The sequence below is a fragment of the Dasypus novemcinctus genome, chromosome 10, assembly GCF_030445035.2.
Source record: "Dasypus novemcinctus isolate mDasNov1 chromosome 10, mDasNov1.1.hap2, whole genome shotgun sequence".
Taxonomy (NCBI): Eukaryota; Metazoa; Chordata; class Mammalia; order Cingulata; family Dasypodidae; genus Dasypus; species Dasypus novemcinctus.
Genome location: NC_080682.1, coordinates 42,285,890 through 42,303,823, shown reverse-complemented (window position 1 = coordinate 42,303,823; position 17,934 = coordinate 42,285,890). Strand labels below are relative to the sequence as shown.

The 17,934-nt window shown below is 38.0% G+C and overlaps 1 protein-coding gene across 1 annotated transcript; it reads left to right on the top strand.

Moving 5' to 3' along the window:
* The first annotated feature begins 15,807 nt into the window (after positions 1 to 15,807).
* LOC101423134 (olfactory receptor 4X1) lies at positions 15,808 to 16,737 on the top strand. The gene has a single exon (XM_004458002.2). It carries the CDS (start codon positions 15,808 to 15,810, stop codon positions 16,735 to 16,737), a length of 930 nt encoding a protein of 309 aa, XP_004458059.2.
* Positions 16,738 to 17,934: the final 1,197 nt, after the last annotated feature.

The window sequence follows — 17,934 nt, the reverse complement described above, 5'->3', positions numbered from 1 at the left end:
ATTAGGACAATGAAACCAGATGAGAGATAGGGGCTTAGTATTGGATCCTTGAATTTAAAATGCTGCTGTGTCCAAATGAATCCTGACAGAAGACATGTGAGTTGAAGGAAAGTTCACAGCATGTGTTAGTTCTAAAGTTATTCTTAGTGATGTACATATACCAACAACTCAGTTTAAATGCCTGTAAAACATTTCCTTTACAGATGTATTATAGTATAACTTTAATAGTCATTTTTCTCTATTTAAATGTTTTGGTTGTTTCTAATTTTTTTTTTTACTAGTATAAATGACATTGTAGTTAATGTTCTAGGTTAGAAAGTTAACTATACTTCTGTTTTCCTTCATACCAGGAGTTCTTAACCATTTTTGTTCCATGGACCCCTTTGCCAGTCAGGTGAAAACCACAGACCCCTTACTAAGTGCATGCTCTACTGTGTATTATTTAATAAATATTCACACCCGCACCAACATGTTCCAATGAGAATAATGTTTTCTTAAAATTTCAATTCAGGAAAGCTGCTGTGGCTCAATCACAGCCCCATTTACCATATGGAAGGCCCTGGGTTTGTGTCCAGAGGCCTCTTTGTGAAGGCAATCTCACCCACACGCTGCGGAGAGCCAACTCAGCAAGATGACACAACAAAAAGGGAGACAAGCAAAAACACACAGAAGAATGCTCAGCGAAATGACACAGAGAGCAGACAGCAAGCAAGCCGTGTGTGTGTGGGTAAATAAATAAAAATAAAAAATACAGACACAGAAGAACGCACAGCAAAAAGGCAAAGAAAGCAGACAGCAAGCAAAAAGCTGCGGGGGGTGGTGGTGGGATAAAAAAAATTTCAGGTCAAGCCCTGTTTAAGAACTTCTGCTTTAGACTTACACATTATAGTGAGTCTGCTTTGTTAAGGGGTGTAAAGTCTTTCGACGAATAGAGTTAAAGTTTGTAAGAATTCATCTTCCCAGTGAGTATGCTCTTGACAGAATGGAGCACTGTCATTAAACCCTTTCTTTTGATGAGAAATAGGATATGTACATAGTCTCAAAATATCTCCCCTTAGAATAGTTATTAATTATAAAGGGAAAATGTAAATTTATAGTGCAGAAACCTTGAAGATACCCCTTTAAATAATTTATCAAAGTTAACATCCCCATTAATGGGACAGATTGATGTTATGTGCCTCCTAATATGATGCCCTCAAGAAGCATATAACATCATGTCTGTGCTGTTCCTAACACACCTGAGTTTAATCATGAAAAAAACAAAACATCAGGCCCCCCAAATTGAAAGATGTCCTGTGGTGGACACGGGAGTTGCTGAAGGCAGGGAGAGGAAGAGGTGTGATATGGGGCATTTTCGGGACTTGGAGTTGTCCTGAATGAAACTGCAGGGACAGATGTAGGACATTGTATATCCTGCCATAATCCACTGGATGGACTGGGGAAGAGTGTGAACTACAATGTAAACTATGGTCCATGTGGTGTGGCAGTGCTCCAGGGTGCATTCACCAAATGCAATGAATGAGCCTTACTGATGAAAGGGAATGTTGATGTGGGAGGATCAGGTATGGTGGGGTATATGGGAACCTCTTATAATTTTTAAATGTAACATTTTATGTGATCTATTTTTCTTAAAAAAAAGGCAATAAAAAAAGTGATCACTCCATTAAAAACAAACAAACAAAGAAACAAAATCTCAGGTTCCTCAAAAAAAAAAAAAAGGGATCCTAGAAAATACTTGCCTGTGCTCTTCAAAAGCATCAAAGTCATGGAAGATAAAGAATGAGGTATTATTCTGAATTAAATGAGATAAAAATTAAATAACTAAGTACAGCATGTGATCCTGAATTAGATCAAGAACATTAGTGGGGCAAAAGGTCTATAGATTAGATAACAGAATTATATCAGTGTTAACTTCCTGATTTTGATAATTGTTCTGTGCTTATATCAGAGAATGTCCTTATTTTAGGAATTACTCATTGGATCAGTAGACAAAAGGGTATCATGTTTGTAACTTATTCTCAAACAATTTAGAAAAATTCTGTTATTTGTCTGTATCTGTCAAGAATGTATGATAAAGAAACTGTGGTAAATACTAACATTTGGGGAATTGGGTTAATGATATATAGGAATTATTTGTGTTGTTATTGTAACTTTTAATATCAGGAATCATTTTCAAATAACAAGTTAAAATCTTTTGTAAATTTGATAGATATCTTGCTATTGTTTAACTTGCATTGCTTTCATTTTTTTGGTGAGGGTGTTTTCATGTGTAATTGGCTTTGAGTCTTTTTACAACATTTTCAATGTTTAAAAGGTTTACATTTTTACATAGTAAAATCTATCAATATTTTTTCCTTTAATTTCTTCCATTGCTTTTGTGCTTAGAATATCCTAAACTATGAGTTAAGTTTTAAAAATTACTTAAATTTTTAATTTAATTTTGTACATGGATAATACATTTATATGATTTCAAAAACCACTGAAATAAAAGGGTATATGATGAATATTTTTGTTCTCTTTCTTTTCCCATTCCCTTTCCCCTCACCCATGCCTCAACCAGATAAACACTTTTCTAGTTTTCCTTTCAGAATTTTCTTAAGCAAATGTGTGTGTGTGTGTTCGTGTATGTGTATATTCTTATTTTCTTCCCTTTTTATTTGAATGATTGAATACTATATTAATGGATTCGAAAATTGCTTTATCTGTTAATAATATGTCCTGCAGTTTTTTTTATATTAATGTAAGAAGGCCTTTCTAATTCATTTTTTTCAGCTTTGTGGTATTCTTTGAATGGATGTGTCATCATTTATTTAATCAGTCTTTTACTGATAAATCATTGGATTGTTTTAAAATAGTGCTACAGTGAATAACCTTGTTAAAAACTTGTGCAAATAATCTTGCAGGATAATTTTCCAGAAATGGGATTGATGGATCAAATGTACATAATTCTTTCTAATTTTGATAGATATGACAAAATTGCTCTCCATCATAGTAGTTGTGCCAATTTGTACTCTCACTGGCAATTGTGCTTTTTATCCAAAATGCTTTGTTGCACTTTGGCATTTTGATAATCTGATAAAAATTGCCAGATCAATATGATTTTAATTTATAGTTCTTTTATTTTTTTAAGGTTGGAAACATTTACATATGTTTAAATGCCCTTTGTATTTTCTGTGAACAGTCTGTTCCTATAATTTTCCCATATTTGGATTTTGAATTATTTTATTATGTTCTTAGAACTATTTTTGTATAAAGATCAGTCCTTTCTGCTATGAATAGTATATGCCCTTTGACCTTGTTTTTGGTACTTTTTTTTGATATATGGAAGTTTTGTTTTTATGTAGTTAATTATCATTATTTTCCTTTATGGCTTCTGGAATAGCAATGACTACACTTTTTCTTATTATGGTAGTTTTATGGATAATATCTGGTGGGACTAATATTTTCTCATTGCTCTTCCTTTTCAAAGTTCTCCTGGCTATTGTTTTTCCACAAGAACTTTAAAATTAGTTTGGCTTCTTTGCGTGTCCCCCCACGCTCTAAAAAGAGCCTATATTTTGACCGAAGTCACCTTATACTTAAAAACTTATTTTGAAAGCATCGACATCTTAATGATGTGGAGTCTTTCCATCTAAACAGAAAGGGTTTTTGCAATTGTTAAAACCTTATTTTATCTTCTTCTGTAGAGTTTTAGTTTTTCTTTTTGTATAGATCTTACCAATTTTATACATTTATTTATTTATTTGGACCAATTGTTCTCTGTGAGTATGACAGTTACTGATTCTTCATATTATTTTTTTTGTTACACATGTATACATTTCCAATAGTGCCACAAAAGAAAATAATATTTAGAATCAGTACCTCTCAAACTTATTTTTTACAGTCAACTCAATTAAATCTCCACTTTGTCCTTCAGGATTCTGATGAGCACCTTGCATAAAAGAGTTAGTTCACAGAAATGCAATGGTAGTCTGCAGGATCAGCCAAACTTCTAGATGGATCAGGCAACAGAGTGTCACACAGAAGTCACAGTAGATGGTAGAGTGTAATGAATTCTTTTATTTGCCACTAAGCTTCTACACTTAACTCATGGCTGAGTGTGTTTCGTTTATATCCTTTTTCCACCCCATGGCTCTTCCCTCCCATCCCCAATTTTGAAGATCTCATATATCAGGCAATCCCTTTATAGGTATTTGAGATTATCTCTAAAAGATAATGACTTTGAAAAAAACTTTTTATTGTAGTAACATATATGCAGCTCAAAATTTCCCATTTTAGCCACTTTCTCTTTTTAAAAAATTTTATTTATTTTATTTCATTTTTCTTTATTTTTCAAGGAGCTTTAGATGAAATAAATACAAATAAAAAATATAGGGGATTCCTATATACCCCCTTTCCCTTCCCACACTTTCCCCCATGAACAACATCTTTCATTAGTGTGGTACATCTGTTACAGTTGAAGAACACATATTGAAGCATTACTGCTACCCATGGTCTATAGGTTATGTAATGGTTTACACTTTGCACTGCATGATATTATAGGTTTTGACGAAATATATAAGGGCTTGTATCTGTCATTGCAATGTCATGCAGAACAATTCCAATGTCCCCAAAATGCTCATATTATACCTATTCTTCCCTCTCCTTCCCTTCAGAACCTCTGGTAACCACTGTCTTTATATCAGTGTTACAAGTTCTTCCATTACTAGAATAATAATAAGGCTACTTTAGCCCATAGTTGCAATTCCCCCTTATGTTTGTTCATTCCTAGGGGATTTTGGAATGTTGATGCCCATACTTTCCGACTGAGAGGGGGCTTAGATCCCATGTAGCCCCTTTCAAGTATGCAGTTAAGTGGTATTAATTACACTGAAAATATTGTACTATCATCACCAACATCCATTAGCCTAATGTTTTATCACCTCAAGCAGAAAATCTGCACCCATTAGGCAATAACTCCCCCTTCTCCACTCTTCCCTCCCCTCAGCCTCTGGTAACCTGTAACTATTCATCTCAATAAAGTTTGCTTATTCTAGGTATTTCATAAAAGCAGAATCTTATAATTTTGCCTTTTTTTGTGTCTGGCTTATTTCACTTAATATGATGTCTTCAGGGTTCATCCTTGTTGTGGGAGGTATCAGCACTTCATTCCTTTTTACAGAATAATGTCCTACTGTATGTAGAAACCACATTTTGTTTATCCATTCATATATTGATGGACATTTGATTTGTTTCCATCTTTTGGCTGTTGTGAATAATGCTGCTATAAACATTGGTGTACAAATATCTGTTTGCGTCCCTGTTTTCAATCCTTTTGGTATATACGAAGAAGTGAGATTGCTGGGTTGGGCCAAAGGTAATGGCTGTTTAAAAAATTTAATTGCAATAGCATTACAGCCCTTAAAGGGTAATTCAACCTATGCTGGAATAAAATTTTCCACTTGTATTATTTTTTATTTGCTTTAAGATATTTTCTATAATATTAGTATAACTGCAATAGCTATCTTTTGAGCTTGGGTGGTATATCTTTTACCATTCTTTTAGCTTCAACTTTTCCTTATCCTTACATTTTATGTGCATCTCGTTTTAAAAGCTTGTTTTTTAATCTATCCTACTATTCTTAGTTGATTAATTGGAGCACTTTTTCCATCTTTATTGAATGTAATAAGTGGTTTTCCTGAAACAAAAGCTGCCATCTTACAAAACAACACGTCCCATCTCTTCTTGCCTTCATTGATTTATTTTTTTATTATTCTGCTTTCTTTCTGATTCTAGTGCTTTGAAAGTTATTCATTATTTTGGTATTCTTTTAGAGGTTATTCTATGGATTAGAGAGGCATCCTTAACTTCGTTAATATTGATTAGTACTTATTATTAACTTATTAGTACTTATTATTAACAATATTAACTTAGTTAATATTGATTAGTCTCCATGATTACCATATGTTCATTAATTCACTTTTTTTAAAAGATGACTAAATGCTTTCTTTTGTATTTATTTCTCTCCCCTTCCCGCCCACCCCCCCAATTTTCTGCTCTCTGTGTCCATTCACTGTGTGTTCTTCTGTGACTGCTTCTATCCTTAACAGCGGCGCTGGGAATCTGTGTTTCTTTTTGTTGTGTCATCTTGTTGTGTCAGCGCTCCGTGTGTTCAGTGCCATTCCTGGGCAGGCTGCAGTTTCTTTCGCGCTGGGTGACTTTCCTTATGGGGTGCACTCCTTGCGCTTGGGGCTCCCCTACACGGGGGACACCCTTGTGTGGCACGGCACTCCTTGTGCGCATCAGCACTGTACATGGGCCAGCTCCACATGGGTCAAGGAGGCCCGGGGTATGAACCGCAGACCTCCCTTGTGGAAGGTGGATGCCTATCCGTTGGGCCAAGACCGCTTCCCTCATTAATTCACTTTTTAGCCATGTCTAACGTGATATTCAAATCATTCATTGAGTTCTTAATTTTGAATATGATATTTTTCATTTCTGGAATTTATATTTAATCCTTTATGTTTTTGGTTCTCTCTTAAAATTCTCAAATCTGTCATTTCCTTAATTACTTTTTAAGAAACTAAGTATATTTTCTGAATTCTTGATATTTGAGAATTATTTTCTTTTACTTTTATTTAAGAATTTCATACTCAACATACTTTTTCATATTTAAAGCCAAAGTAGGGTAATCTAACTTCTCTGCTCCCACTTTTTCTTCTGGATAATTTTGATTGAAAAAATTTACCAGAAAATTAAAAAGACTGAAAATATAGTGTTGAATATGATATAGGGGATCAAACAGTCTCTCAGAAATTGAAATTGGGAGTAAAGTTTGATAAAATCTCTTGGGAAAACTACTTGTCACTCTCTAACTAAATACTCTCTAACTAAACATTTATATAATCTGAACTAGTATCCCATTTCTGAAAATGAATCTTACAGATATATTTGTATACGGGTTCAAGGATTTTCAGTGCAGTTAAGCTTACAGTAGTAAAAACCTGGAAACAATTATAGGTCCATACATTCAAGACATATTAAATAAATAATTCTATAGCCATCCATATGGACTATATTATATATGGTCAGAAGAATAAATTGGGAAAATTCATAATATTGCTTAGGAAAATAAACAAGTTATATTCTTAAATGAAAACAAACCAACATATTGGAAACTCTGGACAACATGCTCCTGGATGTGTGTGAGTGTGTGTGTGTGTGCATGCATGAGTGCTTTTTCTGTTTGTTTGTTAGTTTGTTGTAGGTACCGTGTCTGGGGATTAAACTGGAACCAAGTATGTAGGAAGTTGTTGCTCAACCACTAAGCCACATCGACTCCCCAGAGTTGACCCCTTCTCTTGTTTGTTTGTTTGCTTGTTGTGCTTTCTTTTTATTTCTAGGAGGCACCAGGGATAGAACCTAGGACCTCCCATGTGGGAAGTAGATGCTCAACTGCTTTAGCCTCAGCCACTCCCTGCATGAGTGCTTTTAAAACCACTTGCCCATATGAACATACAAAGGGTGTATTTACACATAAACTATTTCATATTTCTGTAATGACAAAAACAATACAGAATATTTCTTATACTGCAGATTGTGACACCCTTAACCAAAAGAGTATGAAGAAAAGTTAGCATCTCTGTTGATCTCTGTTACTGGGGATTTTCCAGCAGTTATTTGAACTTGAAGAGATTTAATTCTTACCAGGGATAATGTGCTACCACTGAGCTCCTCCTCTCTTCCCCCAACTTTTCTTCTCAGTTTTTCCCTTATTTTGTTCTAAGTTATTTTTCTGGAGTTTCAATAACTTTCTATATGAATGCAGAGAAGAAAATATTGCTAGCAGATGGGGGTGAGATGACAGATAAATTGGCTGCTTAAAAATCAGCATGCACACAGAAGAGGATTAGCCAACTATCATTTGAGGTTTACTGAACAGGCCCTGGGATCAGACTCTACTTTTCAGTTGTAACTTTGTCACTTAGTAGCTACGTGTTGTTTGCAGAGTTTAACAGATTTATGCTTTGCTTCTCTCATTTATATAATAAGGTTAATACTAGTGTTTATTTTACAGGGTAGTCTGAGTATTACATAAGACTTCTTGTAAAATGTCTATTGAACATGGAACATGTATTGGTTATTTTTATTACCTTTTTAATGTAGTGGAGCTAGTAATGTGTGTGTGTGTGTGTGTGTGTGTGTCTAGCAGAGAGGTTAAATGCAAGGCTACTTCAGGATGGAGAAAAGCATGCATGGACTCTGGGTTGTGTTTCTCATTTCATTCTGTTAGCCTCTGTTAATCACAAAAGTCCCTCACAGGTTTTGGGTGTTGTACATTTTTAGCCTTTTGTGCTTCTCCAAAGATATTATAGTGGGAAGTTGAGAAAGGTTGGACCGATGACAGCAGCCAATGCCATTTAGAATTGGTTTTAAAATGCAAGAAGCATTGCTTAAACTAATCCAAGTAATGGGTATTAGAGTTTGCAAACTAGTTAATTAGGGAGTTATGCAGTATATAAAGGGATTTAACACAGGTTTCTTCAATAGTGAGAATTCCTGGGGCTTTAAAAATAGAGTTTGCATTCTTGTAGTGTTTCAGGAGGGTTATCAATGGGAGAAGAGGCCATATTATACCATCGTTTCATTATTTATTTAGGTAAAGAGACAGCATTTTGCAGAAGCAATATGCTTATACAGAGCAGAGGTAGATGGGACATTTCCTGGTACAATTTTCTACTGTCCCTCTGCTTCTTAATGGGGCACCAGCTGCTGGTGAACAGTTCTATGTTGGCAGGAACTGCTAAATGTAAAATTTGACCTAACTCTACAGTCATATAGGTTTGAACTTTTCTCTGAAACTTTCTGGGCCCCAGTTATGCGTCCTGTTAAATGGGAACATTAATTTCTATAGTAAAATGTTACTTTGGTTATATATATGTGAGATGTTGGAAAGAAAAATCAAAAGATGCAATAATACCCAACACAAATATAATGTGCTGTTATTGAGGCAACTATGCCTGGTATATAGGGAACCCTAATCTCCCTGAAGCCTTTGCACATGGAAACCATGTGCTGAGATTTTGTGGTAAAATTTTTAGAAGGTTAAGAATGAGCAATTGGTAAAAGGTGAAAGATTTATAAAATCTCAAAAGGAACCAGACAGGAAACAGAACCTCAAATATTGAGGCTCCTGAGGGTTCTAGAGAGAGCCAGAAAGCAGGGTAGAAAGCTCAGGAATTTGACACCCTGTCAATGGGCAATACTTTGGAATTTATGCTGTCCAGTGTAACAGAGTTAGACTCATTTATAGGTTCTCTACACATGGCTCTTCTGCCCCTTTTATTTGAACCTATAATTAGCACTATACTTAATAAATATATGTCCCAGAGACTTAAATCTTTGGTCCTTCCATAGGCCAATTGAGCCCTGAATTTCAACAGAGTTGCAACACCTACTCTCCAGTTCACTGGACTCACCCAGGGCAACTAACAAGGAGATGGTGATGGACAACCCCCATCCCAAGGAACAGAAAAGGTCTGCAACTGCAAGCAAGATCGTTCCATATATCTGCCCCATGTGATCCAAGCCCCCTCTCAGTTAGAAACAGTGGGCATCACCATCCCCAGATCCTCAAGATTGGGCAATGAACAATGGACTAAAGTAGACAATATTATTCTAGCAATGGAAGAACTCTTATCATTGATAGAAAGGCAGTGGCCACCAGAGGTTCTGAGGGAAGGGAGGGGGAAGAATAGGTGAAATATGGAGGCATTTTCAGGACATTGAAAATGTCCTGCATGACACTGCAATGATGGATATAGGCCATTATATATTTTGTCATAACCTACAAAACTGTGTGGGACAGAGTGTAAACTATAATGTAAACTATAGTCTATGGTTAGTAGCAATGCTTCAATATGTGTTAATCAACATTTATGTAATCTAAAGCTTCTTTAAACAAGAAAAGGAAAACAAAAACCGAATGAGTAGTTGCAAGACCCTCTACTAGAATTTGGGACTGATTTAGTCATGCTAACAATGAATATGGTGGCTTTGCACAAATAACATTTTTCTCATTGTCTGCTTTCCTGTCTTTAATGCTAATGAGTTGGACAAGATGATTGAAGACCCTTCCATGTCTAGTGTTTTCTTATGCAAGTAACATGTCTGAAGTATGTGTGTAAAATGGTCCAGCTCCACTGGGTTAAAATCTTCCTGGAATTCATCGACATCAATGGTGAGTGAGGAATGGGAAGGTATGAGGGGTGAGGGTAATGATAAGATATTGAGAAGACATTGAGGGTGTCTTTGGTGGGGATAGAGAAGTGGTATGATAATGGAGTCTCCTTCAGACTCCAGAGAGGGAAACCTCTGGGGACTGAACAAGAGAGGCTGAGTATGAAGGGACAAGTAGAAGTCCCAGCTTTATAATTGGATTAATTAGAAGGTAGTTTCCTTAACCTCTGAATAAAGCAATTGGGAAGTTAACTTTTTCTCTTAGAAACTCCCCAGACAGGGGATGCTAGAAAGGTTGAGGGAATTCAATTCTCTGATCTCAGTTTTCCATCTCATGCACTGTAAATATTTCAGGCTCCTCAGTCCAGCACATGTTCTCATCAGTCCTCCTTTTGGTGGGTTTTAGAGCAGAATGGCCCCATTCTATTCCCCTATAACTTTCTTAGACTTAGAAACTGGTTAAGTGCTGGATTCCACACAATACATTGGAGGTATTGATGGTGCCTGAGGAAGAGGGATGGAGGGTGGGGGGAGATAATATTGAATAATGCCTTCTGGGCGTAGAGCAGATTCTGAGTTAGTTACATTCACTGGGCTCTTACCATGGACAGGTAGACTCCTAGCCCAGGTCTCTTTTCATTGGTGTTGCTCTTGCTTCCAAGCACTTCTGTACACGGCGGGGGGTGTGGGGGGGTGTTCTATAAATTTGTGACTCTTTCAGCTGACAGGACACACCTTAGACACCATCCTCTTCAAAGTCTTCCCTACCTTTTTATATAATAGGGTGTTGGGGTCTGCAAGAAAGTTACTTTATAGCTTGGCTTATAGCAGATGTGATGGTGGTTCTCACAAGAGACACTGGTCACGTGGTCATCACGGACTAGTTCTTAGAGTTCAATCAATTGGAGAGCCATGCATTATTCCAGGAATATTCTTTTGGAAAATTCAAGAGGTCTGGTTAAGACATTTTTCCATCTGATTTCTCTGGGACAAATGAAGGTACTAATTCCATTTAAACCTGAAGTAAGATTAACCTCCACAAAAACCCACATTTTGCTGAAGACCAAGTTTTGAACCAAGATTTCCAAGTTTTTGACATGTGGGCACTAACACAATCTTTGTATACTTTGGTCACTTTCCCCAGACTTTGTTGGTGATATAAATCTCTGTTTACTTGCAGTTACTTGGTACAAGTGAATCAGTTTTCTGACTACAAAAGATAATCAGAAGATAAAGTTAAGAATCAAGGCAACAGACAATACTCAAGGTAGGGTCATTCATTTAGTCTAAAGTGGGGTATATGTTTGTTTTTACTTTTAAAAGGGAGAGCTTATATTTTTAGACTATGTGCTCTCCCTCCCCATATACTTAATCTCTGCTGTTTATAGCATAACCGCAGTGTTGTTTTGGCTTTGACATAGTCATAGTAACAGGCAGAGGATTAAAGGGTCAAACCCAAAACATGAATTAACATCTACATGTATCTACCTCTATGTTAGGTCCTACATAGGATATAAGAGACCCTGTCTCTGCCCCCAAACTTTACCTTATTTTTGGAGAGGCAGACAGGTAAATATGAAACAGAGAATAATTTAACCTAAGTGCTAGAGCTAAGATCTCAAGTCCCAAGGCAAAGCTTGCCAAGCTTTCTGTCCTGGCAGCTGTTCTCTTCTCTTCAGGCCTCTAAGCTCTGCCCAGGCTGTCTGGGCAGAAATTTTACTTCAAGCCAGTGGATAACTGAATTTGAACCCCATTATTCTTAATTATTAAACTTTTTGTAAAAAAAGATGCTATGTATCAGATTTGCTTTGTCTTTTGTTATAAACATGATTCTTTCCTTATTCTCCCCCCATTCTGGAACCCAGCTTTGGGTGAGCACCAGAGAGGGAAAGTTGGGGTACAAGAGCAGCAGGGAAACCGCAAAGCCTGACTCTGGTCCAGGCTCTGCACCAATCTGCTGTGTGATTCTGGGCCCATATTCCTTTTCTGTACAACGAGGAAGTCAGTCTTAGGATCCACTAGCTTCCTTCCAACTTCAACAGTTTCTGATTACTTTCTAGGAAAGGAAACTGGGAAGGAGACGTTCCTGCACATACTCTGATCACAGGGTATCATAGGACACTGTCCATGCCTTACAAGTTTGATGATCTCTTTATGAAATGATCCTCAAATGTTTTTATTTCTATTTAGAGTTTGACAAATATTAGTTTCCTTTCTTTCCGTTCTTAATCCATTTAATTTCTCAGAAATCCATTCAAACTTAAAAAAAATTGTGATTATATTGTACACGTATTTCATTCTGTTAACTTCAACAGCCTTGGATGAAAAAAATCTAACAGGTCTTTTTTAAATTGGAAAACTAAAATGGTCCTTCAGTTCCTCTGAGAATACTGCTCTCACTGACATGCAAACCTAGAAGCAGTTAAAGGAACAGATGTTATTCACTTTTGAGGCTAAAAATCACAGGAAATATTTGTCTAGTCATGGGGCCATTTTTCTCCTGAGGGTGGAACATGCATATCTAAGATTCCTGTATAAGGATGCTGTGTGTGATATCGGCATAGGGTGTCCACAATATATGTGGCAAAGGACCAGCTGGGCATTCAGAGGAGGATGGTAGGGAAGTAAAGGAAAGGTGTCACAAGAGGATATTATTTCTATTTTAGAGTTATAAAAACCAAGCCTCGACTAGCTTAGTCACTTACCTAAGGCCACACAGCTGATATTTGTACCAAGGTCTGTATTATTCAAAATGTAGATGCTTCTACTATATAACTTACTTCTTTAGAGTGCCTTACATTGGGTCTATATCCTGCCATAACCTACAGAGTTGAGTGAGAGAGAATGTAAACTACAATCCATGCTTAATGGCAATGCTCCAAATGTGTTCATCAATTACAATGAAATGTACCATATGCATGAAAGAAGTTGTTAATATGGGGAAGGGTGGCAGGTGTGGGGAGTGGGGCATATGGGAATTCCTCATTTTTTGTGTATGTAACATTTTGTGTAATCTAAGTATATTCAAAAAAATAAAAAATATATAGAAAAAAAGGATTTCTTATCTGTCTAGTCTTGAACCATAAAATGCTAGATTCCCAGTCCCAATTATTCTGTAAGCTGTGAAATGAAGTAGGTTCTCTAACTGGGATGTGAAGATCCCCTAAGAGGAGAGAAAAAGAGAAAGAATCCAGGCTTCAACCACGGTTCTTTGAGGTGGGTATGGAGAAGGGAAAATGTGAGGTAGTAACTGGATGGCTTCATGTCCTTGGACTAACAACTAGGAAACAAGCCAGAAGGTATTTAAGTACTGTTTTATGGCAGCCTATTGTTCTGTGGAATTGTCTGTAATATGCTTAAGTCAGCACTCCAGAGCAGATCAGATCTATTCAAGTAGAGCCTGTCGTATCTTGGCTGGCTTGTTAGGTGGGTGTCAGGCTTGTCTCCTGCAGAAAGAGCATCTTACGGAGACCTACTGCACACTGCACTAACGCAGGGCAGGGGTCAGAATAAATGAATCATCAGTCATAATCTTATAGCTTATAATTTGCTTTTAAATAATCTGAGCTCATTCAAAACAAGAGCAAATGTATTTTTATTCTCATTTTAAAGATAAAAATGGGGTTTGGAGGGTGACTGTACTTGTTTGCATTCACACACAGAGTAAGTGGCAATGTTAGGATTTGAACTCAAGGTTCCTGTATTCCTTTATATCAGATCACAGGCTGCAGCCATCATTGGAGGGCTGGTTTGGATGACAAGCTGGTTGATGAATTGTGTGAATATCCTCTAGACACTTTCAGGTTTTCTAGCAGGGCTGGTTTGGCCCTGAAGGAATTGCAACTCAGAAGGCTGTGATTATGAATTTACTTTATTTGTCTACAGGACTCTGTCTAGTGGGAGTCAGAATCTTTGTAAGATGCTGTTGCTATAGGTAAGGGTCTGGCACCCACTTTATAGGTTTTCCTAGTGTCAGCCTGCATGCTCTGGGGTTCTGATTAAAACACTTTACAAACCCAATGGAAAAGAGGCTGTTATAAAACAGGACTCATATGCCTGTTGATTTGTTTCTTAGCCACTAGTTCCATGATCATGGAGGCAGCCTGCATTGTCTCATATTCTCCCTTTTCCACATTCCCTTCTAAGGATACTGGTTGACGCTTGGAGACTTTGTCTTTGCTCCCTCTCAGCTTCTTTCTTATGCCTTTTAGGGAAACTGGTTCATTTCTCAGGTTGCAGAATATTGGACTTGGGAAATTCTACCACTCACTGTAGAAAATCGGTTTCACCTAATGTGTAAGGCAAGACTGATGATTAAGTCCTTGTTATGCAATAAATGTTAGACACTCTGCAGGAGTAAGAGATGCAGGGGAAGCTTCTACAGTTTGAAAAATACATTCCTTTGCTCAAATCTGAGCCGTGGGGCCTGTGTCTCAATGTCCTTATCTATAAAATATACACTCATTTTAAAAAATATTTTTATTTTTTAAAAAGATATTTCGATTGCATAAAAGTTACATAAAAAATAAAGGGGATTCCTATATGCCCTACTTCCCATACTGCCCACTTTTACCCACATTAACTATATCTTTCATTAGAGTGTTGCATTCATTGCAATTGAGGAACACATTTTGGAACATTGCCACTAAGCATGGATTATAGTTTACATTGTATTTTACACTCTCCCCTACACAATTCTGTAGGCTATGGCAAGATATATAACAGCCTGTATCTGTCATTGCAATGTCATTCAGGACAATTCCTAAGTCTTGAAAATGTCCCCATATTACCCTTGTTTCCCCTCTCCCTTACCTCAGAACCTCCAGTGGACACTGCTTCCACATCAGTGATATAAGTTCTTCCATTGCTAGAATCACAATAATCCATAGTAGAATGCCAGTAAGTCCACTCTAGTCCATAGTTTATTTCCCAATCCTGAGAATTCAGGGATGGTGATTCCCACTCCACCTCTAATGGAGAGGGGCTTCAGTCCCATATGGCCAATGAATGGGATGCTCTTGCTTGAAGTTGTAGACTCTCTCAGTTCCTTGGTATGGTGGTTGCTATACCTCCTTGTTATTTGTCCTGGATGAGGCCAATGAACTGGAGGGTAGGTATAGCAACTCCTTTGAGGCTCAGGCCTAGCTAGCTGGCACATGGACAGCCTAATGGTTCACGTCATTTGGATGTACACCTACCAATTCCAGCACCAACTGTAGGTTCAAATAGATGGGACAGAAGAGCCATGTTTTGGGAAACTACAACAAAGTCCAACTCTGTCATTCTGGGGATGCTTTCATTTTTGTGGTGAAGATTAGCTAATGTTTGTGCCTGAATCATAGAAAACACTTCAAGGCAGCATTATTATAGACTCAAATCCAATTTTAGGGGTGAAATCAAGCATGTGATGATCATTAGTTTGTCCATTTGTCTCATGGAGAACAAGGTCTTGGGAAACTCAAGGCAGAGAGGGAACACAAGATGGGGCAGAATGGCTGTCATCCTCAAGGCCTGGGAAGGATGTTTCTGATTACTCAAAGAGAGTTTGATTCTGTGATTCCAGGCTCTCAGCCCCTGCATTTTTCAACCATGGCTGCTACAAGCAATATGACCGGAATTGTTTTCTTGGGATTGTCTCAGAACTGGGATGTGCAGAAGATCATTTCTGTGATGTTCCTCCTCATGTACACAGCCATCGTGCTGGGCAATGGCCTCATTGTGGTGACCATCGTGGCCAGCAAAGGGCTCACCTCCCCCATGTACTTCTTCCTCAGTTACTTGTCCTTTGTGGAGATGTGTTATTGTTCTGTTACAGCCCCCAGGCTCATCTTTGACTCCTTTAGGGAGAGGAATATCATTTCCCTCAAGGGCTGCATCACACAGATATTTTTTCTCCATTTCTTTGGTGGCACGGAGATCTTTCTCCTGACAGTGATGGCTTATGACCGCTATGTAGCCATCTGCAAACCCCTGCACTACATGACCATCATGAACCGGCGCGTTTGTGGCCTCCTGGTGGGGGCCGCATGGGGTGGGGGCTTGCTTCACTCTATTGGGCAAACCTTCCTCATTTTCCAGCTACCTTTCTGTGGTCCCAATGTCATCGATCACTACTTCTGTGACGTCCACCCTGTGCTGAAGCTGGCCTGCTCAGATACCTTCCTCATTGGCCTGCTAATCATTGCCAATGGTGGCTCCATTTCAGTGATCAGCTTTGCAGGACTGCTTGCCTCCTATGTGGTCATCCTGCACTCCCTGAGGAGTCACACCTCGGAAGGGCGGCGCAAGGCCCTCTCCACCTGTGCCTCCCACGTTGCAGTTGTGGGCCTGTTCTTCATACCCTGTTCCTTTGTCTACATGAGGCCCTGTGTCACTTTCCCTGCAGACAAGATAGTGGCTGTGTTTTACACAGTGGTCACACCTCTCTTAAATCCCATCATTTACTCCTTCAGGAATGCTGAAATAAAAAACTCCATGAGGAGACTGATGGGGAGGAAAGTGATTTGGGAAGAGAAATAGATGGGGGAGCAGAGGACAGAAATTGGGGTATCAAATATCTCACTTTGCCTCTACCTCTAACTAATGGAGTGTTCTTGGGACAATCACTTTCTTTAGGCTTCAGTTTCTTTATGTACTTGAGTGGGAGGAGGTTCACTGAGATGTGTAAGAGGGAACTTGTGCTGCTTTTCTAATTTGACAGTGACCTTGAAGCAGATTGGATGTCCTGGCTGACTGAACCCTTCCAGAAATCCAGGGTCTGATTGGGAGTGATGAAGATAGGTGAGGGAGGAGAAGGCAGACTGCTTCAGGGAGTAGTGGTCATCTGTCCTTTGAGTTTGGAACACCAAACCTGGGTTTCTGAAGTGAAAGGTTAGGGGGATATGTGATAGTAATTCAAATGATATAAATTCTACTGACCTGATGCTGTGGATTTTCCAAGTTGGACTGGGCAAACCAAGGGCTTTGACTCTTGTCACCAAATTCACATGAGCTCCTGCTAGCACTAGTTCAGGGTTGTGAACAATCAAAGTGGAACCACAAAGAGGTTTTAAGTGATTTGGAGGCAAAAGATAGTGATATCCATGTTTAGGTAAAAATTTTATTTTCCATGTATTATTAACATTTAAAAACCTTTTTGTTATAATATATGCTTAACTCAAAACTTCTAATCTCTAAAATTCTCTTTTGTTTATACTTGTATGCTCTTCTTTTTACCAATTTTTCCTCTGTTTTGTACATCTAGGTTTGGCTCATTAGTTTTCTCTTAGTCCTTCAGCCCCTTCTTGACTGCTCATGCTTGTGAGCCATTTCAACAGAGCACCCAGGTAACCTACTCTCTTATACCACCTGGTTGCCTTGTCAATCTCCCTCATTCTGGAGGTGCCAGTTGATTAAGGTATGAGCTTAACTGCCTTTGGGTCCTCATTATTTTCCTACAACGTTTTAACCATCTTATTTCTTGCTGCCATCACCCCAGACACCAGAATGCACCCCAAAACTCTAAACCCAACCTTACCCTTCCCTCTCAGAAGATGATTTTTCTTCCACATGCTTCCAGATTAATCACTGTAAAGCATTTCTCTCCTCCCCTCTTCAGAGACTTCCATGACTCCCCATTGCCTGACTAATCAATTACAAACTCCTTCTGTGATATAAAACATTTAAGGTATGGCTCTTTATTACCGGTTTGTCTTTATTTTAAAATACACTCTGGTA

Coding starts and splice junctions, on each gene's coding strand:
- LOC101423134 (XM_004458002.2), top strand. CDS start 15,808: ATGGCTGCTACAAGCAATATGACCGGAATTGTTTTCTTGGGATTGTCT.